Here is a 24,826-nt window from a genome sequence, read left to right as displayed (position 1 = left end):
GAATGAACTAAGTGTCGATAACGTGAAGGTAATGATCACGACTCACCTCCGAGGTCTTGTGGCCCACTTCAAGAAGTACTTCCCAAAGGAGACAGCCCCACAACGATATGACTGGATACGACAACCATTCACTGCTACAGGGGATCACTTATCATCCGACATGGAGGATGAACTGCTGGAGCTGTCCAGTGATCGCACCTTACAGACATCGTTTGGCTCAACCACACTGGATGAGTTCTGGATTTCAGTTGCAAATGAATATCCAGTATTATCCAAGGCTGCAATGGATGTACTAATTCCTTTTGGATCAACCTATTTATGTGAAAAGACTTTTTCGGCACTGACATATATTAAAAACAAATACCGATCACGACTCTGGGTGGAGGATGATCTCCGAGTTGCCATCTCTGGCATCAAACCCAGGATGGAGTTACTGTGTTCAAAAAAGCAGGCCCAAGTATCTCACTAACTGGGGTTAGTTATCATGATAAACTTAGGCCTGTGTAAATACTATTTTTCACTGTGGAATATGGATATTATTAGCTAATCACTACTAGTGGAGCCCCATAGTAGGGCCTAAATATTGACCATTGTCTTTAAACTTTCATGAATATTGTACTTTAATTGTAACACCACGTTAGTAATTATTTCGCAAGAAATTCATACAATTCTTTCAAATCCAGAAAATAATTATCTCAGACAGAATGTCTTAAATATTTCCAATATATTAATTTCCAAACCAAAGAGGTATGAAATATCTCTGAGTCTACCAGATTTTTGTGTGGGTGTATTGTCTCATATGAGAATTATACATCATCAGCTGATTTTAGGTTTCAGCAGATTTGTAATATCAGCAGATTAAGGAAATACTGTAATTATTTTGTAATTATTTTAAGGCTGAATATTTAAATTTTGGTATAAAGTTATCAGTAATTTTATTTGATTGTGGTTTACAAACACAGACATAATTCATACTAACTGCAGTAGCTTTTTTCAACAAAAGTATTATTATAATTTCATACTTATTTTTGTCTCTTGAAGCAGTTAGTAAAGTTGTTAGTGGCTGTACGATTTTAACATTAATTCTATAAAATATACCGTATTGCTTTGCATATTTTGTCTCAAAAGATTGTATTTTTCTTATTCATATATATATGTAATATAGAAAAATTAAACATGCAATTTCATAATCTTATTCTTTTTATAGTGATTCTATAGTAACATTTCATGATGTCTAGCTGTAGCTCGCATATTCCAAAACCTTATTCTCATTTCAGTTAATGTAAAACCAAAAAAGTAATAAATGTGTATTTTAAATATTTTTTTTATCTTATTTGTTGCTATTATGTTGTTATGATCCGGGGCATAGGCATGTACTGTGTGTGTGTGTGTGTGTGTGTGTGTGTGTCAGAAGCACTTCGGGGGAAGGCGGGGGTCACGAGTCTCTACCAATATTGTCTGGGGGGTCGCGGGCCAAAAAGGTTGAGAACCACTGCTCTAGGGCATGGATGGCAGTAAGGCAGTGAGATCACAGTCAGTAGGTGAGGAGGACAAGAGCTCCTGCAAGGCTGCCTGGCTATCTACAAACAGACACATATCTTTGTTTAAAGCTGCTACAGTATTTTTATCATATGTATCTGGTTATACAGTTCTCAGCTCACCTGTGAAATGATGTAGATCCACTACGATCCCTTTTGGTACAGCCATAAGCTGAACAGGCAGGCATTGTATGTTGCTGTTAAGGGCCGCGATGATCTAGTTGATCTTATGAGCCCTGGTGACGTCCTGTGCATGAGGGTTTCACAGGCGTGACAGCTGCCCCGTCTTCTTGAGGAAGGCGCAGGTGAGGCGAATCACAGCTTCCTGCCGTGAGGGCGGCCAGCAGCGTTGGCAGGTCAAAGGTGGTCACGTCTAGGAAGGCCAGTTGGCTTCACAGCAGTACTCGGTGTGGAAGCGTGGACACTGCAGCAGGTGTTCGATGGTCTCGGGGACTGTACTGCACCAAGGGCAGTGAGGGTAGGGGCCAGGTGCAGGCGGTGCAGGTGTGCGGTGAGTCTGGTGTGGCCCAGACGGAGGCATTGTATGCACGTCCACAAGATCAGCTGACTGATGTTTTGGGTCTAAGGGGGGAGGGGAGACAGCGGACCAATAGCGCGTTGGCTTCACGTTCGTGACGTCATGCCGACTCCTGGTTATGCCGGACGTGTTACTTGGGTTCCGTGTCGCCGTCAGGAGACTCCGTGGGAGGGAGATATGTAAACACTTTGCACAGCTTCTGAACGCTGAGTCACTGCCTCGCTGACCGTCCCCCCAAGTTCCCACCATTTTGTCATGCTTTCCGTTTCCATCACAGCTCCCGTTTCCATTATTTTATCATTTGATTTATTTATTGGGGTTACTGGATAATTCTTCATATCCGATTCGTTTTCTTTTTTAGGTTGCTAATAAATATTGTTATTGTTATTAGACTATGATCAAGTACCCACATCACCGAGATATCCACTCACTGAGTAGTGATCTCTCTCTCTCTCTCTCTCTCTCTCTCTCTCTCTCTCTCTCTCTGAATGAAGTGAATATTTATTTTTTCGATAAAAAAATAGCATGTATAGTTATTATGGATGTACTCGATCATAGTCTAATAACAATAACAATATTTAGTTGCAACCTAAAAAAAAATCGGACATGAAGAATTATCAGTAAATCCAATAAATAAATCCGAACAATCTGGTACCGGTACCGAGCAATCTGGTACCGGTACCGTACCGTTTAGCTGGTACCGTTAGTACCGGTACTGGTACCGGTACCTGCCCACCCCTAAACTGTCTGCCAGGTGAAAGCAACAGCACACGCCGAGGCCCGAGCAGCATCCCTTCTGGCCCTGCCCAACCAGCCCCCTAAAACACCCCAGAAGAAGAAGACGACGAAGGCTCCACACCCACGGGCCAGCGCTGGGGACCTGCTGGCCAGCGACACCCTCAGCCCCAACACTGGCAGGACAACACCTCCACCACCGCCGCCGGGAAGTCTTAACCTTCTCATGCAGCAGAAGTAGGTAAGCTTCTCCTTGACAGAGTGGAATCAAAGGCTCTTCGTCTCATCAGCTCTCCTCCTCATACTGATAGTCTTCTACCTCTCAAATTCCGCCGCCATGTTGGCTCTCTTTCTATCTTCTATCGATATTTTCATGCTGACTGCTCTTCTGAACTTGCTAACTGCATGCCTCCCCTCCTCCCGCGGCCCCGCTGCACAAGACTTTCTACTCATGCTCATCCCTATACTGTCCAAACCCATTATGCAAGAGTTAACCAGCATCTTCACTCTTTCATCCCTCACGCTGGTAAACTCTGGAACAATCTTCCTTCATTCCTTCACTTGAGACCTGATATCATCTCTAATTTCCTCCTTCAGATTCTTGACATCACTCTTGATCTCCTCTAAGGCCTCAGTGGTTTTAGTTTCCAGGGCATCCATACGTCTTTCTACTTTATCCTGTCTCTTGGATGTGTTGGTTACTTGTTTGAACAATTTCCCCGCAACAATATCGCATTTGGTACAATACCAGTGAATCTTACTTACTTGATTGCTGCTCAGGAAATTATACACTGCCTCAGTGACCTCCTCACACTTTATGTGGTGCCACATTTCACATAGTTCACAGCCTAGAGCCTTGTCTTCCTCACCAACCTTAACCTTACAGACTGGGCATGTGTCTGTTTGTTTATCTGCGTCGCTATCGTCTGCCCCTGTCAGCTGATCATCCCCGCCCCCAGCCGCAAGGCTTGTTTTGCCAGATCCAACAGTATCCTTGGTTTTTGTGCCCGCCTTCTTACTAGACGGATTATTCTTCGAACGATTCATTCTTCTGGCAATATTACTATTGGAGAATTCCTTCACTTTTACAGAGCTCTCACGGGCACGTCCACCCTCGACCACGACCACGGACCCTAGGCCGCGGGTGTGTGACAGTGTGGAGGAAAAGAGAACAAGGAAAGAACGAGGACAACAACAACACACTCAGCCGCCGCAAAGGTTGGGGCCGCCTCACCTGCAGGGCTGGACAGCAGCATGAGTGGCCAGGACAAGCAGGAGCAGACTGCTGCAGGGGGCAGGAGGGTCAGTGGTCACCAGATGAAGCAACTTGCTGCTGGCAACTCCAGCAACAAAGGAGAGAGGAAGTTTGTGTGTCTGGAGTGTGGAAAAGAATTAACCACAAGGCAAGGCCTCAGATATCACACCCTTACACACACTGGTGTGAAGAACTATGAATGTAAGGAATGTGGAAAAAAATTCAACCGGAAGGGTAGCCTTGATACACACACCCTTACACACACTGGTGTGAAGAACTATGAATGTAAGGAATGTGGGAAAAAATTCATCCTGAAGAGTCACCTTGATAGACACACCCTTACACACACTGGTGTGAAGAACTATGAATGTAAGGAATGTGGGAAAAAATTCACCCTGAAGGGTAACCTTGATAGACACACCCTTACACACACTGGTGTGAAGAACTTTGAATGTAAGGAATGTGGGAAAAAATTCATCCTGAAGGGTAACCTTGATAGACACACCCTTACACACACTGGTGTGAAGAACTATGAATGTAAGGAATGTGGGAAAAAATTCATCCTGAAGGGTAACCTTGATACACACACCCGTACACACACTGGTGTGAAGAACTATGAATGTAAGGAATGTGGGAAAAAATTCATCCTGAAGAGTACCCTTGATAGACACACCCTTACACACACTGGTGTGAAGAACTATGAATGTAAGGAATGTGGGAAAAAATTCATCCGGAAGAGTCACCTTGATACACACACCCTAACACACACTGGTGTAAAAAGTCATGAGTGTGAAGAGTGCGGTAAGAGGTTCAGTGTGAAGCAGGCACTCAATCGACATGTCTTCAGGCACTATGGCCTTAGAGAGTTCAAGTGTGATGTTTGTGGAAAGCTCTTTAAGACAAAGAGAGACATTGCCAGGCACATGAAGATCCACTTCTGAAGTGTGTCTGCCTACAGTAGTTATAGTGACCAAGGTAGGGAAGGGGATGGGAGGGAGAGGAAGGGGAGGAAGAGGAAGGGAAGGAAATCCCAAGGAAGGAAAAGGGAGAGTAATGTGGTGTGGCTGGGTGTGGTGTGGTGTGGCTGGGTATGGTGTATGGTGTGGCTGGGTATGGTGTGTGGTGTGTGTTGGGGCTGGGTATGGTGTGGTGTGTGGTGCGGCTGGGTATGGTGTGGTGTGGTGTGTGGTGCGGCTGGGTATGGTGTGGTGTGTCGTGCGGCTGGGTGTGGTGTGTGGTGCAGCTGGGTTTGGTGTGGTGTGTGGTGTGGCTGGGTATGGTGTGGTGTGGTGTGTGGTGCGGCTGGGTGTGGTGTGGCAGGATTTGACTCGGCGACTTTTTACCTCGCTGTTGGTGGTGTTTGCAGAAGGACAAGCAGGACCCAGACGGTGACATCATTATGAGGCTTGAGTACGGTCTCCTGAACTCCTCGTCCCTGGAGCTGATTGGTGAGTGTGCGTCCCTGTTTTTACTTTTTTCGAATGTATCTGTTTGTATCTCTGGTTGTGGATTTTTATTGATGGGTCTGTCTATGTCTGTGTGTCTGGTTGTTTTATTTGCTTCTCATTTTCTCTCTGTCTGTCTGTCTGGGTCTGTATGTCTTTGTCTGTCTCTTTTTTTTCTCTCATTTTCTCTCCCTGTGTGTCTCTGCCTCTCTGGATGTTTTATTTGCTTCTCATTTTCTCTGTCTGTCTGTCTGTCTCTGTGTCTTTGTCTGTCTGTCTCTCTCTGGATTTCTGTAGCTTTTCGTGATGGTTGTTTTTTTCTGTTTTTATTTTCTCTGTGTCTGTCTATGTCTTTGTCTGTCTCTGTTTTTCTGTGTCTCTGTGTCTGTCTATGTCTTTGTCTGTCTCTGTCTCTCTCTGGATTTCTGTAGCTTTTAGTGCTAATGGTTGTTTTATCTACTTCTCATTTTCTCTGTGTCTGTCTCTTTGGTAGTATTGCTTTCCTTCTCTTTCTCTACTTATCCCTGTTTCAGTTTCCTCCGTTCTCATTTTTGTTCTCTTTCTGTTCTTATGTCTTATTTTTCACCGTTTTCCTTTCATTCTTTTCCTTTTCATTTCTCTCTTCCTCTCCTTGTCTTAGTTTTCCCTTTTCATTTCTTCTTCTTCCTTTTGCTGTCTCATTTTCTCTGTGTCTGGCTCTCTGGATTTCTGTAGCTTTTATTTATTTATTTATTTTTACAACAAAGGAGACGGCTCAAGGGCAACAAAAAGTGCATAGAAAAAAAAGGCCCGCTACTCACCGCTGCCATAATAGACGAAAGTAAAGAGTGGCCAAGAGAGAGGTCAATTTGTGGTGGAGAGGTGTCTTGATAATGGCTGTTTTATGTCTACTTCTCATTTGGTCTCTGTCTGTCTCTGTCTCTGGGTTTCTGTAGCTTGTAGTGATAGTTCTCTCTCTCTCTCTCTCTCTTCTGGAAAAACAAATTGAATAGGTAACCTGGTGCGCACTTTCTCCGCAGAGCAACCCACGTGTACCTCCCCAGTCTAATGGTGAGCCTGGCGCCGCCCCTCGTGGTCTTCCAGCCTCCTCACCAGTGCATCTTCCACTCCTCCGAGCTTGTGTATAACTTGACCAACCAGTGATGAGGTGAGTGAGGGAAGTGAACAGAAGGGAAGGGAGAGGAAAGGAAGGAAGGGAAGGAGAGGAAAGGAAGGAAGGTTAAGGAAGGGAAGAGAAGGGAAGGTCAAGGAAGGGAAGGGAAGGTCAAGGAAGGGAAGGGAAGGTCAAGGAAGGGAAGGGAAGAGAAGGGAAGGTCAAGGAAGGGAAGAACATAAGAACGTAGGAGTCTGCAAGAGGCCGGTAGGCCTGTACAAGGCAGCTCCTATGAACCTAAGCTCCCGTGTATCTAACCCCACCTAATATCGCTGTCCATGAATTTATCTAATCTATTTTTGATTAGAAGAAGAGAAGAGAAAGAAAGGGAAGGGAAGAGAGAGGAAAGGAAAGGGAAGAGAGGAGAAGGGAATGGAAGGTCAAGGAAGGAAAGGGAAGGGAATGGAATGAAAGGGAAGGGAAGGGAGAGAAAGATAAAGGAGCGGAAGGGAAGGGAAGGGAGAGGAATCAGAATCAGAAACTTTATTTCCATTTTATACAATGGTTACTCTTTACAGGCTTAAAACTATTGATCATAGTATATAGAGTGTTCCCCCCCCCCAGGCGGGGACTCCGAGGCAGGGTGAAGGTGCGCCATTTTGAAATTTGGGAAAAGATGTCTACATAGTTTGTCTATTTTTGATCTGTTGCTCTGTCTGGAAAGCTGGATTTTCTTATAGCCTTCTCAAACTAATGCTTCCTCTACATAGTTTGTCTATTTTTGATCTGTTGTCTGTCTGGAAAGCTGGATTACCTCATGTTATTAGAATGCAATTGATACCTTTTCTTGGCCTTTGGAAAGAGTTGATGTGAGGGGAAGTGTTGAGGATGCCCGCCTACAGTCCTTGCTGAGCAGTTTCTGTGTCTTTCAGAGCGTGTGAAGCAGTTTGCCAACCTGGTCCTGGCCCTCATGATGCTGTTCGCCAGGTACAATCACTGGATGGTGGGCGACAAGTTTGAGAGACTCGCCCCCTCACTGGTAATTATGCCCCGTTGTCATTTTTCCTTCTCTCTGTTCAGGGGCAGGACCTAGTGTTTTTTATGCCTTTTTTGTTTTATTGCCCTTGAACCCTAAAAGATAAAACTACATGACCTCCCCTAACTTAACCTCACCTAGCCTTACCTAACATCTCCTAACTTAACCTATCCTCCCTTACCCTAGCCAAGAAGTCACCCGCCGCAGCCGCCGAAGGGAAGGACAGAGGAACAGCCGCCAACTCCATCGCTGGCGGCTCCACATCTACTCTCGTCTCCTCCTCCTCCTCCTCCTCCTCCTCCTCCTCCTCCTCTCTCAACATGGACGGTCGAAAAAGGATGTTTAGTGTGGAGGTGTTTGATTGGGGTATGTGGGTTGGTGTTTATAATTTCATTTGTGTGTGTGTGTGTGTGTGTGTGTGTGTGCTACCCTTCCCTCCCTCCCTCACCCCAATGTTTGTCTCTAGGTGTTTGTAGGCGATAAGATGACATTTCGACACACCTTCTTTCTTTCCTTTATTCTTTCCCTCTTTACAACGTTATTGTAAGTATACGTAACCTTAAACTAACGAAATACAAGTTACGTGAACCCTACCCTCGAGATAATTTATTTTGATCTCTGTACGTATAGGCAAGATTACATCTCTTAAACTAACGATATATAAGTTATGTCAACCTTAACCTGCGAGGTGTTTGTATAAGTAACCTCAATTCACTGGTATGTTTGTATAAGTAACTTCAATTCACTGGTATGTTTGTATAAGTAACTTCAATTCACTGGTATGTTTGTATAAGTCACCTCAATTCACTGGTATGTTTGTATAAGTAACCTCAATTCACTGGTATGTTTGTATAAGTAACCTCAATTCATTTCATATGTTGTATGTTACTGTGATCTCTATGTATAGTGAAGATTACATCCTTTAAACTAGCAAAATATAAGGTACACCAACCTTACCTTTGAGATGTTTGTATGAGTAACCTCAATTAACTCGTATGTCGTATGTTACTTTGACCTGTACGTATAGAGAAGATTATGTCATTTAAACTACCAAAATATAAGTTACGCCAACCTTACCTACGAGATGTTTGTATAAGTAACCTCATTTCATTTCATATGTTGCCTTGATCTGTATGTATAGGGAAGATTACATCATTTAAACTGATGGAATATAACTTGTCAACCTTACTTACGAGATGTTTGTTTAAGTAACTTCAATTCACACTTTGATCTCTGTACGTCGAGGCAAGGTTACGTCAGCCCAGCACTCACTGTTTGCTTATTTCTCGTCTTTACGTAGACGTAACACTACGATCCTTGTATTGCTGTAAGACTTGTGTTGTGGAGAGGAAGTATTGCTGTAGGACTTGTGTTATGGAGAGGAAGTATTGCTATAGGACTTGTGTTGTGGAGAGGAAGTATTGCTGTAGGACTTGTGTTGTGGAGAGGAAGTATTGCTGTAGGACTTGTGTTGTGGAGAGGAAGTATTGCTGTAGGACTTGTGTTGTGGAGAGGAAGTATTGCTGTAGGACTTGTGTTGTGGAGAGGAAGTATTGCTGTAGGACTTGTGTTGTGGAGAGGAAGTATTGCTATAGGACTTGTGTTGTGGACAGACAAACAACGTAATATAATCTTATAAGGGAAGTAAGAGTGTTATAAAAATTGCAACAGTTTGTCAGAAAGGCCTATTTTTAACCCCTTGACTGTGGATTTCCTACAAGAAGACATCAAAAAGATATAGGAGTGGAACAAAAAGTGGCTGCTACAATGCAATGAGGAAAAATGTAAAGTTCTGAACCTTGGGAGGGGATATCCAGCACACCAATACCACATGGGAAACACTCCACTATCCACCACAGAGGGAGAGAAAGACCTGGGAGTGTATGTTACCAGGCTACCAGTGAAGGGATATCCAGCCACCACTACACCACCATGGAAACACTCTCCATCCACAGAGGCAGAGAAAGAACCTGGAGTGTATGTTACCAGGCTACCAGTGAAGGGATATCCAGCACACCAATAGCATGGGAACACTCCACTATCCACAGAGGCAGAGAAAGACCTGGGAGTGTATGTTACCAGGCTACCACTGAAGGGATATCCAGCACACCAATACCACATGGGAAACACTCCACTATCCACCACAGAGGCAGAGAAAGACCTGGGAGTGTATGTTACCAGGCTACCACTGAAGGGATATCCAGCACACCAATACCACATGGGAAACACTCCACTATCCACCACAGAGGCAGAGAAAGACCTGGGAGTGTATGTTACCAGGCTACCAGTGAAGGGATATCCAGCACACCAATACCACATGGGAAACACTCCACTATCCACCACAGAGGCAGAGAAAGACCTGGGAGTGTATGTTACCAGGCTGCCACTGAAGGGATATCCAGCACACCAATACCACATGGGAAACACTCCAATATCCACCACAGAGGCAGAGAAAGACCTGGGAGTGTATGTTACCAGGCTACCAGTGAAGGGATATCCAACATACCAATACCACATGGGAAACACTCCACTATCCACCACAGAGGCAGAGAAAGACCTGGGATTATATGTTACCAGGCTACCTGTGAAGGGATATCCAGCTCACCAATACTACATGGGAAACACTCCACTATCCACCACAGAGGCAGAGAAAGACCTGGGAGTGTATGTTACCAGGCTACCAGTGAAGGGATATCCAGCACACCAATACCACATGGGAAACACTCCAATATCCACCACAGAAGTAGAGAAAGACCTGGGAGTGTATGTTACCAGGCTACCAGTGAAGGGATATCCAGCTCACCAATACCACATGGGAAACACTTCACTATCCACCACAGAGGCAGACAAAGACCGGTGTGTGTATGTTACCAGGCTACCAGTGAAGGGATATCCAGCACACCAAATCCACATGGGAAACACTCCACTATCCACCACAGAGGCAGAGAAAGACCTTGGAGTGTATGTTACCAGGCTACCAGTGAAGGGATATCCAGCACACCAAATCCACATGGGAAACACTCCACTATCCACCACAGAGGCAGAGAAAGACCTGGGAGTGTATGTTACCAGGCTACCACTGAAAGAATATCCAGCACACCAATACCACATGGGAAACACGCCAATATCCACCACAGAGGCAGAGAAAGACCTGGGTGTATGTTACCAGGCTACCAGTGAATGGATATCCAGCACACCAATACCACATGGGTAACACTCCACTATCCACCACAGAGGCAGAGAAAGACCTGGGAGTGTATGCTACCAGACTACCAGTGAAGGGATATCTAGCACACCAATACCACATGGGAAACACTCCAATATCCACCACAGAGGCAGAGAAAGACCTGGGAGTGTATGTTACCAAGCTACCACTAAAGGAATATCCAGCACACCAATACCACATGGGAAACACTCCACTATCCACCACAGAGGCAGAGAAAGGCCTGGGAGTGTATGTTACCAGTCTACCAGTGAAGGGATATCCAGCACACCAATACCACATGAGAAACACTCCACTATCCACCACAGAGGCAGAGAAAGACCTGGGAGTGTATGTTACCAGGCTACCAGTGAATGGATATCCAGCACACCAATACCACATTGGTAACACTCCACTATCCACCACAGAGGCAGAGAAAGACCTGGGAGTGTATGTTACCAGGCTACCAGTGAAGGGATATCCAGCACACCAATACCACATGGGTAACACTCCACTATCCACCACAGAGGCAGAGAAAGACCTGGGAGTGTATGTTACCAGGCTACCAGTGAAGGGATATCCAGCACACCAATACCACATGGGAAACACGCCAATATCCACCACAGAGGCAGAGAAAGACCTGGGAGTGTATGTTACCAGGCTACCAGTGAAGGGATATCCAGCACACCAATACCACATGGGAAACACGCCAATATCCACCACAGAGGCAGATAAAGACCTGGGAGTGTATTTTACTAGGCTACCAGTGAGGGGATATCCAGCACACAAATACCACATAGGAAACACTCCACTATCCACCACAGAGGCAGAGAAAGACCTGGGAGTGTATGTTACCAGGCTACCAGTGAATGGATATCCAGCACACCAATACCACATGGGTAACACTCGACTATCCACCACAGAGGCAGAGAAAGACCTGGAAGTGTATGTTACCAGGCTACCAGTGAATGGATATCCAACATACCAATACCACATGGGAAACACTCCACTATCCACCACAGAGGCAGAGAAAGACCTGGGATTATATGTTACCAGGCTACCAGTGAAGGGATATCCAGCACACCAATACCACATGGGTAACACTCCACTATCCACCACAGAGGCAGAGAAAGGCCTGGGAGTATAATTATGGTACCAGGCTACCAGTGAAGGGATATCCAGCACACCAATACCACATGGGAAACACTCCACTATCCACCACAGAGGCAGAGAATGGCCTGGGAGTGTATGTTACCAGGCTACCAGTGAAGGGATATCCAGCACACCAGTACCACATGGGAAACACTCCACTATCCACCATAGAGGGAGAGAAAGACCTAGGAGTGTATGTTACCAAGCTACCGGTGAAGGGATATCCAGCACACCAATACCACATAGGAAACACTCCACTATCCACCATAGAGGCAGAGAAAGGCCTAGGAGTGTATGTTACCAGGCTACCAGCGAAGGGATATCCAGCACACCAATACCACATGGGAAACACTCCACTATCCACCACAGAGGCAGAGAAAGGCCTGGGAGTGTATGTTACCAGGCTACCAGTGAAGGGATATCCACCACACCAGTACCACATGGGAAACACTCCACTATCAACCACAGAGGCAGAGAAAGGCCTGGGAGTATAATTATGTTACCAGGTTACCAGTGAAGGCAAAAGCCGTGCCAATTGCAGCGGACGGGTTAAGAAATATATATACATACGACATTTTTTTTTTTTTTTTTTTTTTCTTACATGTGGCCTACAGCGCCGGTAGGCTAATCCATGTGAGCCTGATGGTCGGCCCTAGCCCGTCATGGCGCAGGCAATTGTTTATAGTGGTGCCATTATTATTATTGGCTCATGCTGCCCCCCGGAGCTCATTCTTGATTCCACTTGTGCTGCAGAGCTTCTTCTAGAGTCTGGGTTGATAGGTGGTCTTCAGGACAGCATGTGGGTAGTCTTAGGCCACTTGGCGGTGACTGAAAAATCCCAGGTGGTTAGCGGCGGATTCGAACCATCCTGGACAACGCACCGAATGCGAGGCTGGCACGCTAACCACTCAGCCACTGCCTCCCCTGAATGTATGCCTACATTTTTTTCTATGGTAAAATAAACAGCTGAGGGCAGTAAATGAAGCAGGAGTCACATCACGGCAGCCACTATAAATAAAATTCGCCCGTTCCGCTAATGGGCTGGGGCCGTCCAAGAGGGCCTTCTGGTTCTACAGGCAGACAGGGGTAGACAGGAAGCTGATGAGAAAATAGAATTCCCAAACCAATTCTGGTGTGTGTCTGTATGCATGTGTGTGTGTGTGTGTGTGTGTGTGTGGACTAGAACAAACAAACAAAAAACATAGACCAATAGTTACATTAGGAAGACATACTCAATAAGGAAAAAACTTATTCATGGAAACCAACAAGGAAAGGTTAGATACTGAGGAAGGGAGGAAGAACAAAGGGGTGGAATAAGATAACATGTGCTTGTGTGCTTAGAACTGAGTGTTGGAAGATCAAGACAGGAAGGAAGGGCATGATTGCAGGCTGCTGGAAAATACAATACAATACATTACGATAGATTACAGTATGGAAAGTATGTACCTACCTCTAATAGTACATACTGAGGATGATATGTAGCTACTTCTTCCATCCTCACAATTAATACAGGAAGGAAGGGCATGATTGCAGGCTGCTGGAAAGTACAAAAAGATACATTGCAATAGATTACAATATGGGATAATAGTGTAGTTACTTCTAATAGTATATACAGAGGATTATGTAGCTACTTCTTCCATCCTCACAATTAATACAGGAAGGAAAGGCATGATTGCAGGCTGCTGGAAAGTACACAAAGATACATTGCAATAGATTACATCATGGAATAATAGTGTGTAGCTATACTAATACAGAGGATAATATGTAGCTACTTCTTCCATCCTCACAACGAAGGCAGCATTTCCAGACAGTAAGTAACAGCATAATCGCAAACCTCTGGAAGATACAAAGTGACACAAAGTGAAAACATAATTGGAAGCTGCTGCTGGAAATTACGAAAAGGACATTACGAGATGAAACACAACAGACCAGCGTGCTTCCTCCTTCCTCTGAATTATGGCAAAATCTCTTGGACAGGAACAGAAAAGAAAATGACAAACTGCTGGAAAAATACAAAGAACTACTGGGAAAGAAATGGACGCAAGGTGATAGATTATGTTACGAAATGGGGAAATAATACGTGAACTAACTGTCCCTTCCCCTGAATAGACACACATAAGCCAATGCCAAGGAAATAAAGACACTAGACCAGTGGCTCCCAAACTTTTCACATGATGCCCCCTATTGATTTATAAGAAATCCTAACTCCACCCATCATTTGTTACTCCTTCATGTGTGTGTGTGTGTTTATTTCTTGCAAAACTGCAATTTTTGGCAGATGGAATCACGCCCTCTCTTTACCTAGCTCACGCCCCCCAAGGAGGCATGCCCCCCAGATTGGGAACCACTGCACCAGACGATAGATTGTCACGAAATAGGGCAATGATATGTGGGGTCATCAGTACAGGTGTGGGGTCATCAGAGCAGGTATAGGGTTGGCAGGGCAGGCGTGGGCCCATCAAGGATTATTGTCAGGACAGGTGTGGGGCTGTCATGGCAGGTGTGGGGCTTTCAGGGCAGGTGTGAGGATGTCAGGGCTGGTGTGGGCTTGTCAGGCCAGGTGTGGGGCTGTCAGGGCAGGTGTGGTGTCATCAGTGCAGGTTTGGGGTCGTCAGGGTAGGTGTGGGGCCATCATGGAAGGTGTTGGATCGTCAGGGCAGGTGTGGGGCTTTCAAAGCAGGTGTGACAATGTCAGGGCAGGTGTGGGATTGTCAGAGCAGGTTTGGGGCTGTCAGGGCAGGTGTGGTCTCGTCAAGGCAAGTGTGGGTGTGTCAGGGCTGGTGTTGTGTCGTCAGTGCAGGTTTGGGGTTGTCACGGTTGGTGTGGGCCCATCATGGGAGGTGTTGGATCGTCACGGCAGGTGTGGGGCCGTCATGGCAGGTGTGGGACTGTGAGGGCAGATGTGGGGCCATACGTCAATGCAGGTGTGGGGCCGTACATCACGGCAGGTGTGGGGCTGTCAAGGCAGGTGTGGGACTGTCAGGGCAGGTGTGGGACTGTCAAGGCAGGTGTGGGGCTGTCGGTCAGGGCAAGTGTGGGATCGTCAGGGCAGGTATGGGCCGTCATGGCAGGTGTGGGACTGTCAGGGCAGGTGTGATCGAGGTTGTCAGGGCAGGTGCGCGCGATTGTCATGGCAGGTGTGGGGCCATCATTGCTGGTGTGGGACTGTTAGAGCAGGTGTTGGGCCATCATGGCAGGTGGTGAGCGATCATGGCAGGTGTGGGACTGTCATGGCAGGTGTGGGGCCATCATGGCAGGTGTGGGACTATCAGGGCAGGTGTTGGGCCATCATGGCAGGTGTGGGACTGTCAGGGCAGGCGTGGGACTGTCAGGCCAGGTGTTGGGCCATCACGGCAGGTGTGGGACTGTCAGGGCAGGTGTTGGGCCGTCACGGCAGGTGTGGGACTGTCATGGCAGGTGTGGGGCCGTCATGGCAGGTGTGGGACTGTCAGGGCAGGTATTGGGCCGTCATGGCAGGTGTGGGACAGTCAGGGCAGGTGTGGGGCCATCATGGCAGGTGTTGGGCCATCATGGCAGGTGTGGGACAGTCAGGGCAGGTGTGGGGCCGTCATGGCAGGTGTGGGACTGTCAGGGCAGGTGTTGGGCCGTCACGGCAGGTGTGGGATTGTCAGGGCAGGTGTTCGGCCGTCAGGGCAAGTGTGCGATCGTGAGGGCAGGTGTGGCCGTGTAGGGCCGTCATGGCAGGTGTGGGACTGTCCAGGCAGGTGTGGGGCCGTCATGGCAGGTGTGTGACTGTCAGGGCAGGTACGTGTTGGGCGGTCATGGCAGGTGTGTGACTGTCAGGGCAGGTGTGGGGCCATCGGGGCAGGTGTGCGATCGTCAGGGCAGCTAGGTGTGGGGACATCACGGCAGGTGTGAGATCGTCAGGGCAGGTGTGGGGCCATCAGGGCAAGTATACAATCGTCAGGGCAAGTATACGATCGTCAGGGCAAGTGTGCAATCGTCAGGGCAGGTGTGGGGCCGTCAGGGCAGGTGTGGGGCCATCAGGGGAAGTGTGGGGCCATCAGGGCAGGTGTGTGATCGTCAGGGCAGGTGTGGGGGCATCAGGGCAAGTGTGGGGCCGTCATGGCAGGTGTGGGACTGTCAGGGCAGGTGTTGGGCCGTCAGGGCAAGTGTGCGATCGTCAGGGCAGCTAGGTGTGGGGACATCACGGCAGGTGAGATCGTCAGGGCAGGTGTGGGGCCATCAGGGCAGGTGTGGGGCCATCAGGGCAAGTGTGGGGCCATCAGGGCAGGTGTGTGATCGTCAGGGCAGGTGTGGGGCCATCAGGGCAAGTGTTAGGCCATCAGGGCAGGTGTGATCGTCAGGGCAGGTGTGTGACTGTCAGGGCAGGTGTTGGGCGGTCATGGCAGGTGTGTGACTGTCAGGGCAGGTGTGGGGCCATCAGGGGAAGTGTGGGGCCATCAGGGCAGGTGTGGGGCCATCAGGGCAGGTGTGTGATCGTCAGGGCAGGTGTGGGGCCATCAGGGCAGGATTGGGGCCGTCAGGGCAGGTGTGGGGCCATCAGGGCAGGTGTGGGGCCATCAGGGCAGCTGTGGGGCTGCCAGGGCAGGCGTGTGCATGGGGCCGTCAGGGCAGGTGTGTTGCCGTCATGGTGCCTTCCTGTGGTCAGGGGCCGTCTGTCTTGCCCATAATTCCGCCCCAACCTTACCTATGACCCACACCCGTGTAAGGCATTGTGCTGCCAAAACATGTGTGTGTATTGTACGCAGGAAATGACGACCCCCCCAACCTTACGTACCCTTATACCCGTATAATGCACTGCACTGCCAGATTCGTGTTGCCTTGGGTACCTGGCTATACAGTAACCAGCAGATAACATTATTTCGTCTGATGTGGAAATATATTTACAAGTTGTATCGTTTGTGGTCCAATGTAGCGTGTTTGAGGCTCGTGTGTGTAGCGGAATTATAAAGTTCCAGTTGGCAACGCTGCCAGGTGACACGTTAGCTTTGAATGCACCAAGGTATGCGGCGGTGGAAGCTTTGAGGGGTGATATATGGGGTGGAGCACCTTAGGGAAAGATTTAGGAAGGCTACCCTTAGATACAAAGTCAGACTGGAACGAATGGATGACGCGAGGCTGGCACGGAAGGTTTACTTGTGGAGTGTGCATGAGAGCAAATGGATTAAGAACTGCATGAGAATGGTTGGTGACAGTGGTATGCGAGTCAGGTGGGTGAGCAGAGAGGAAGGGAGGCGTTTCTTTGAATGGAAAATGACTGACAGCAACAGTGAGGATCTAGAATGGGATGCGAGAAAGTGGAAGAGAGAGATAGACAGTGCAGTGAAAGGTGACGGTCTGAGTGAGGCACTGAGTGAGATGGGCTGGGATGTGAATGGGAGGATTGCAGGAACAGAGAGGGAATGGATGCTGCTGCTGCTGGGACTGAGTGATGAAGCAAATGATAGAATTATAGAAGCCATGAAGAGTTTTCTGGAAAAGGTGTGGTATGCAAGAAATAGGGAATTGGAAGATGTGTAATGGATACTGCTTGTTTTGTTTAATTTTTACAGGTTGTGTCGATGCGAAGGCCTGACTCTCCAACGGGTCACCTGTACAGCAAGAGCAAGAGAGCACACGCCGCATCCCTTCTGGCCCTGCCCAACCAGCCCCCTAAAACACCCCAGAAGAAGAAGACGACGAAGGCTCCACACCCACGGGCCAGCGCTGGGGACCTGCTGGCCAGCGACACCCTCAGCCCCAACACTGCCAGGACAACACCTCCACCACCGCCGCCGGGAAGTCTTAACCTTCTCATGCAGCAGAAGTAGGTAAGCTGTCCTGCACAAGACAGGCCGCCCTCCACTCATAAGAACATAAGAACATAGGGAAACTGCAAGAGGCCGGGTGGCCTACACAGGGCAGCTCCAGAATCCCCCCCACTACTCACGATGGGTGAGGTGTAGTTACAGGGGTTACAGGTAGAGGCTTGATCCTCGTTATACCGGCGGTACTAGGCACGCATCCAGTACCCCGTCACCCTACTGCACCCACACCTCACTGCCACCTGTCGTCCTCGTCCATGTAGCTATCCAGGGTTAAGATTCGTTTTAGGTCCGTGCCAGTATCTCATTACCTACCTTATGAAACATCAGTATCTCTTCATATATCTTTTCTACAAACATTCAACAGTCATGGAAACGCTTTGAAAATCCAATTCAAGGACTTTTTTTTTTACTCCTGAAAATAGGGGATAATGTTTACGGAAACGCGTCGCCTCCTCTGGCGGCGGTGCAGCCGGTGTTGCGATAAATACCTCCTCGCTGAAATAAGTCACATTAGTTACGTTAGTAGGTCGTAAAGTTTGGTTGGAGTAGTTTAAATATGCTCCCCGACCCTAAACCCTCTGCGAGCTATTTTACGGCTGCGGCGGCTGGAGCGTCGCCGCGGCCAGCACCAGGAGGCGACGCGCTTCCGTAAACATTATCCCCTATTTTCAAGAGTAAAAAAAAAGTAATTGAATTGGATTTTCAAAGCGTTTCCATGACTGTTGAAGGTTTGTAGAGAAGATATATGAAGAGATACTGAGGTTTCTTAAAGTAGATTATGAGATACTGGCACGGGCCTAATACAAATCTTTACCCTATCCAGTCTACTCATAAAACAAGCTATCGTCCCTGCACTAACTATGTGATTGCTGAGTCTATTCCATTCCCCCACCACCCTATTACTAAACCAATGCTTGCCTATATCTCCTAAATCTATACTTTTCTAATTTAAATCCATTACTGAGAGTTCTATCCTGCTGGCTAATTCTAAGTACTTTACTTATATCGCCTTTGTTGTAACCCTTGACCCATTTGAATACTTCTATCAGATCTCCCCGCACTCTTCGGCTCTCTAGTGAATGTAAGTTTAGATGTTTCAGCCTATTTTGATATGGGAGGTTCCTCAGCCCCTGAATCATCTTGGTCATCCTCCTCTGAACTGATTCTAGCAAGTTGATGTCCATTCTGTAGAGGCAGCTCCTTTGACCCTAAGGTCCCGTGTATCTAACCCCACCTAATATCGCTGTCCATGAATTTATCTAGTCTATTTTTGAATGTGACAATTGTATTGGCACTCACCACGTGACTGCTAAGCCTATTCCACTCATCCAGCACCCTGTTTGTAAACCAATTTTTGCCTGTGTCCCTGTTGAATCTGAATTTAACCAGTTTAAACCCATTACTTCGTGTCCTACCCGGTTCTCTTACCAACAAAACCTTATGAATGTCTCCTTTATTAAAGCCCTTCATCCATTTATAAACCTCGATCATGTCTCCATGCACCCTTCGCCTTTCTAGAGAATGCAAGTTTAACTGTTTGAGTCTTCCCTCGTATGGCAAGTTTCTCAACCCCTGAATCATCTTAGTCATCCTCCTCTGCACCGATTCTAACATTTTGATATCCATTCTATAGTAAGGTGGCCAGAACTGAACCGCATAGTCAAGATGAGGTCTAACTAATGCTAAATATAGTTTGAGGAAGACTTCGGGGCTTTTGTTGCCTTCGCTCCTTGAAATAAATCCCAGTACCCTATTTGCTCGATTTCTAGCTTGAATGCATTGTGCCCTTGGACGGAGATCATAGATCACTAAGACCCTAAATCCCTCTCGCACCCAGACCTGCTTTTGAGAGTGTCATTTAAGCAATAGTTATGTGAGGTTGCTCAACCTACACTCAGAATACTTCACTTCCCTACATTGAACTCCATATGCCATTTATCCACCCAGTCATACAATCTGTTGAGTTCACCCTGGAGAATACTAGCGTCCTGATCCGACTCAATTACTCTACCAATCTTGGTATCATCTGCAAACTTACTAACATCACTACCATAGCTGGGCACGATAACAGAAAACCTTATTCCCGATAACCGATAACTGATAATGAAAAACCTTAACGGTGATAACCGATATTCGATAAATGGATCTCGTGTTTTAGTCCACGAGTCATCCACTTAGGATCATTGTTTTCTTTTCTAAGTGTTCACTGTGGTATATGCTGTCATTGCCCCTCTACTATTACTCTAACTAAATTATTGTAAGACATTTCTACCTGGTTCTCCTGGCTCTCCAATCTGCAGTTCTGGCCCTCATGAATTCCTAAATTATCCCAGTTTACCCTTTCAAGATGTCTTCGAAGCCCCTTGTAATTTGCTCTTCTGAAATCTGGCACTAACACTGGGTTTGGTTCGCTGGTTACCGCCATAGCTGGGCACGATAACAGAAAACCTTATTCCCGATAACTGATAATGAAAAACCTTAACGGCGATAACCGATATTCGTTAACTAGAGACACAAATATAGGCGATAACCGATACCCGATATAAATCCACAATTCCGATACTAGCTAGCGATAAGTCCGATAGGCAAAAACGATACTATATTGATATTTCAGATAGAACATTGATGAATTCAAATTTTCGTTATCTGTATTTTAGGAAACTTACAGAACCTTAAAACCACACGTTGACACGTACATATGGACGGTAATACTAGAAATGCCTGAACCGGTGTTGTGTTATTTGGCGTCCCCACCGTCAAAAATTGTTTACAAACACTGGTCTCTCATGAACGGTCCATGCTCAGACCAGCAAGCGTAGACCTGTACAGTCTCACAAAGCTTTTAAACCGTAATAAAGAGTTGCTGGAAGGCTGAATCAGACATATAGTACCACTACCACCGTCCTCGCTGTTACTAGAACGGCACTCTGTACGAGTTGTATTTATATGTACAGAGTGTACGTCGTTCTAGAAACAGCGAGGATGGTGGTACTGTATGTTTGATTCAGCTTTCCAACAACTCTTAATGGGTTAAAAAAACATTGTGAGACTGTACAGGTCTAAACTTAATGGTCTGAGCATGCGCAGTTCACGAGATCTCCACCAGTGTTTGTAAACAAAAGCGCCAGCTTTTGACGATGGGACACCAAATAACACAACACCGGGTGCCTTCAATACCATGGCATGGTCACAAACGAATTTGGAATATCAAATTTGAGGCAGTGAATAATCATTTTGGGGGCAAAGTTAAATGATTTTTCTCTATGATATATTGATTTTTGAGTAGCATAAAAAAATAACCTAGTGTTTTAATTTTCATGATCTAAGTATGAACTCTCATCACCGAAGATATTTCATACCCCGAAGTTTTTTCATACAACACCGGGCCACGCATGCGCAGTAGGGAGGAGACAACGTTTTTTTCTGAGAGGCTGAAAAAAAGTAGCGATTATAGCTAGTTTGGTTACAAAAGTAACGAAGATACCGATATATATTTAAATAAGTAGCGGATGGTCGATAATCCGATTTTGTTATCTGCGATAAAGTATCGCGATAACGCCCAGCTATGGTTACCGCCCAGTCTAAGCTAAAACGAACCGTTCTGTGGTCACTATTTCCTAACTCTCCGCCCACCTCCAACTCACGTAGCAAGTTCCCATTATTAGTTAGGACTAAGTCTAATATGTTATCTCCTCTGGTAGGCTCAGTAACTACCTGCTTAAGGAAATTATCTTGTATAACTTCAAGAAAGTCCTCGGCTTCCAGGTCACCCACTAGGTCTTCCCAGTCTATATTCCTATAAATAAAGTCCCCCATTACGCAGACATTTCTACTCCTACTCGCCCTGCCAATCTCCTGTAGAAATATACTCGTGTCCTGCCTGTTAAGGCTGAGTGGCCTGTACATAACTCCTAGAGTTAGTTTTTCTTTCCCTTTGTAAACGTCCACCCAAACTGATTCTGAATCCATGTTAGCTTTGACTGAATTGTCAACTAAACATTTAAGTGAGTCTTTAACATATAGCGCAACTCCGCCCCCTTTCTGCCCCTTCTGTCTTTGTGAAACATCTGATAACCTGTTATTTCAAATTCTGATCTAAAATTTCTATTGGCAGTGTCTATCCATGTCTCAGTGATCGCTATTATGTCAAAATTTTCTGAACAAGCTTCACCCCTTAGTAAGTCTATCTTGTTTCTGAGGCTCCTGCTGTTAGTATAGAAGATTCTTAGCCCGCCTTCTGTTACTCCCCTATAATTACTTCTAAGCTGCCTGGTTATATTATGAGCTAGATGTCCTCTTCCATTACTCCTCCCATTGCTCCCATTACTCCTTCCCCCCTCGCCTATACTAAAAAATCCCTCAGGGTTCCAAGTGCTCGCTCAAGGGAGTCTGAGAGAGCCTCAACACCCTTGAACGTCAAGTGTATCCTGTCACGGGCGTAGAGGGCGTCGTTGCCAAAGAAGAGGTCCGAATTGTCGACAAACAGCCACCCATTGCGCTCGCAGTGCTCAGCAAGTCTGCTGTTCACTGCTATCGCCCTGGACAGCCATCCATCGCCATGGCAGGACGCCACACACTACTGGCGACCCACCAGCGTCACGTATCCTGCCTAACAATTCTCTAAAACACCTGAGAAGGTCCTCGCTTGGCACACGAGAAACCGTTTCTGCCACAGCTGAGAAAGACAATGGGGTTCGATCCCTCGCTTGCCATACACGCCTCAATCCTGTCTGATATATGGCCCACCCCTGCCCCTGGGAAACACACCCTCGTCCTGTTCTTATCCTTGGAGCAAAAATACCTGTCAACATAACGAACCTGACTATCACCAACAACAAGAACCCGACGGTCACAGAAACTCACAGAAGAATTCCGGAAGAGGCTAACAAAGCCTGTGTCTCCGGTCTCTGTGTCTCCGTTCGGGTGGTCTCCGTGGTCGAGTTGTCTGGACCCGTGCCCAATATCAATGGCTACCATGTTCTCAAGTTTTTGTCTCTGTGATCTCCATGCCTTATCCAACCTATTTTCAAAGGTTTTAACTGATGGTGCACTCACTACTGCTTCAGGGAGGCCGTTCCAGATATCCACCACTCTATTACAGAATGAATATTTTCTTATAAAAATTATCTAACCTGGCACGTTGTTTATATATCTTCTTACTATGTCCCCGTGTAGCTTGATAATTTTGATCCATGAAGAGGCCGCTGCATATGTCACTGTCGTACACTCCATTCATGATCTTGAACAATTCTATCATATCACCTCTTGATCGTCTGTATGACAGGGTTGGGAGGCCTAATTTCTGTAGTGGTTCTGGATATGACAAGTTCTTCAAGGTTGGTACGAATTTGGTGGCTCTTCTTTGAACTGCCTCCACTGCCTCAATGTCCATCTTCTTGCTCGGGGACCAGGCTTGGTTTGCATACTCTAGGTGTGGTCGAACTAAGGCAATAAACAATAACTTGAGTTCTGACTCATCCAGTGTCACAAATGTACGTCGGATCAGTCCGACCAATCCGTTAGCCTTATTGATTTTCCTTGCACGGTGTTCTTTAAACTTCAGCTCGCAATCAGTCCAAACTCCCAGGTCCTCTTCCACTGTGATGTCCCTTAGCTCCTCCCTCATGTTGCATGTGACCTTTTCTTCATTTGATGTTCCTAGCCTCATAGCACTGCACTTTTCAGGGTGGAACTCCAACAACCACTTCCCCGACCAATGTTGCATCCTGTAGAGATCTTCCTGCAGTCTAACACAGTCCTCTCTTTTACCAGTTTGTCTCGATAACTGATGACTGCGTATTTTGAGTAATTATCAAACCTAAAAGTCAGACCCACGTCTGCACTAAATAACTTTTTTCATATTGGTTACTTTATTCAATTAGCGCAAATTCAGTTAGCGCGACCGCGTTCATCCACCTAATTCTCGTGCTAAATGGGGCTCTACTGTATAATACAGAATGTGTCGTCGGCTGTAGGCATATGCAGGCACGGATATGGGGGTGGGGAGCCAGATGACCCGGGCCCCCCAAAAAAAATATTAGGATAACTAAAATATTTGAAATACCCATGAATTGAGAAAACATAAAATATATCTAAGATACCCCTAAAAAGCTAGAGAGCTGGGGAGCGAAGCCGGCCGCCGCTAGATAGCTCTGGACGCTGTCCTCCAAACTTTAAAAAATTCCTCCTCTATGGTTCCTTGGGCTTTACTATGCGGAGGTGGACAGGATGCTCAGGCAAGATTTACATTTTTTCGGTGTCTGATGTAATTTTTCACTCCTGCAGGGCCAGGGCACAATGGGCAATGTGCTTTTATGGGCCCCGCACTCATCTAACAATCTATATACTCGTACAGAGCCATAGTACGCCGTACCCAGGGGGGAGAGGGGCCGGGGGTGTCGGACGACCCCCCATCTGCTAAAATGTCCACTTTCTGAGAGAGTCAAAACGAAAACTGGTACCTTTCTGTTGCATTTCTGGAGAACTCAGGATTTTCTTTATTTATTTTCAGTATTTAAGTTCCGGAATCATATATTGAATATTATAGAGTAAGATTTAAAGGCCTAGGAAAAAATCTTTGTGACCTCATTCCTCACATGCAAGCAGAAAGTGAATTTTAGTGCAGGCCACTATCATCATTCAGCACTTGGAAGAGGAAATAAGGGAAGACTTCCTTGCCTTTGTGCGTGCTCATGACCTCACCGGTAAAGGTTTAGCCTGGCTCCTTTGTGCACCGTTGAAGACCTCGGATTGAACATGGCCAAGTGCAGGGGACTTGGTTTCGATGGAGCAAGTGCCATGGTGGGAACATTCAAAGGGTGTGCCGCAGTACTCATGAAGAAGTACACCCTGGCCAAGCCAATCCACTGCTTTAGCCACCGGCAGAATCTTGTACTGACGAAGGCGTGTGACGTCAAGGAAGTGAAGATCGCTCTTCAAACACTGACCCAGGTGTACAACCTGACCCAGGTGTACAACACTGACCCAGGTGTACAACACTGACCCAGGTGTACAACCTGACCCAGGTGTACAACCTGACC

At 46.6% G+C, this 24,826-nt stretch overlaps 3 protein-coding genes across 10 annotated transcripts in view; 2 read left to right on the top strand and 1 right to left on the bottom strand.

Annotated features, from left to right (window-relative positions):
* LOC126984850 (uncharacterized) overlaps positions 1-24,826 on the bottom strand; it is a 142,548-nt gene that overhangs the window by 106,617 nt on the left and 11,105 nt on the right. The window contains exon 5 of the mRNA XM_050839053.1: positions 8,439-8,824. The gene's annotated coding sequence lies outside the window, so the exon portion shown is untranslated. The remainder of the gene's footprint in view (positions 1-8,438; positions 8,825-24,826) is intronic.
* The window catches only part of LOC126984846 (uncharacterized), a 262,672-nt gene that overhangs the window by 229,974 nt on the left and 7,872 nt on the right, over positions 1-24,826 (top strand). For 3 of the 8 annotated variants that reach the window (XR_007737977.1, XR_007737973.1, XR_007737972.1), the window contains exon 8: positions 8,329-9,322. The gene's annotated coding sequence lies outside the window, so the exon portion shown is untranslated. Of the gene's footprint in view, positions 1-4,029; positions 4,599-6,530; positions 6,659-7,536; positions 7,644-7,826; positions 9,323-24,826 lie in introns of those variants that run through there. The other 5 variants (XR_007737947.1, XR_007737949.1, XR_007737948.1 and 2 more) reach the window with 5 other exon arrangements.
* LOC126984852 (uncharacterized) overlaps positions 3,991-24,826 on the top strand; it is a 28,446-nt gene continuing 7,610 nt past the window's right edge. Inside the window, exon 1 of the mRNA XM_050839055.1 lies at positions 3,991-4,113. Coding sequence (XP_050695012.1) covers positions 4,066-4,113 — 48 coding nt within the window. The 5' untranslated portion in view covers positions 3,991-4,065. The remainder of the gene's footprint in view (positions 4,114-24,826) is intronic.

Source organism: Eriocheir sinensis, chromosome 57, assembly GCF_024679095.1.
Source record: "Eriocheir sinensis breed Jianghai 21 chromosome 57, ASM2467909v1, whole genome shotgun sequence".
NCBI classification, from domain to species: domain Eukaryota; kingdom Metazoa; phylum Arthropoda; class Malacostraca; order Decapoda; family Varunidae; genus Eriocheir; species Eriocheir sinensis.
This window is presented reverse-complemented; position numbering and strand designations above follow the sequence as displayed.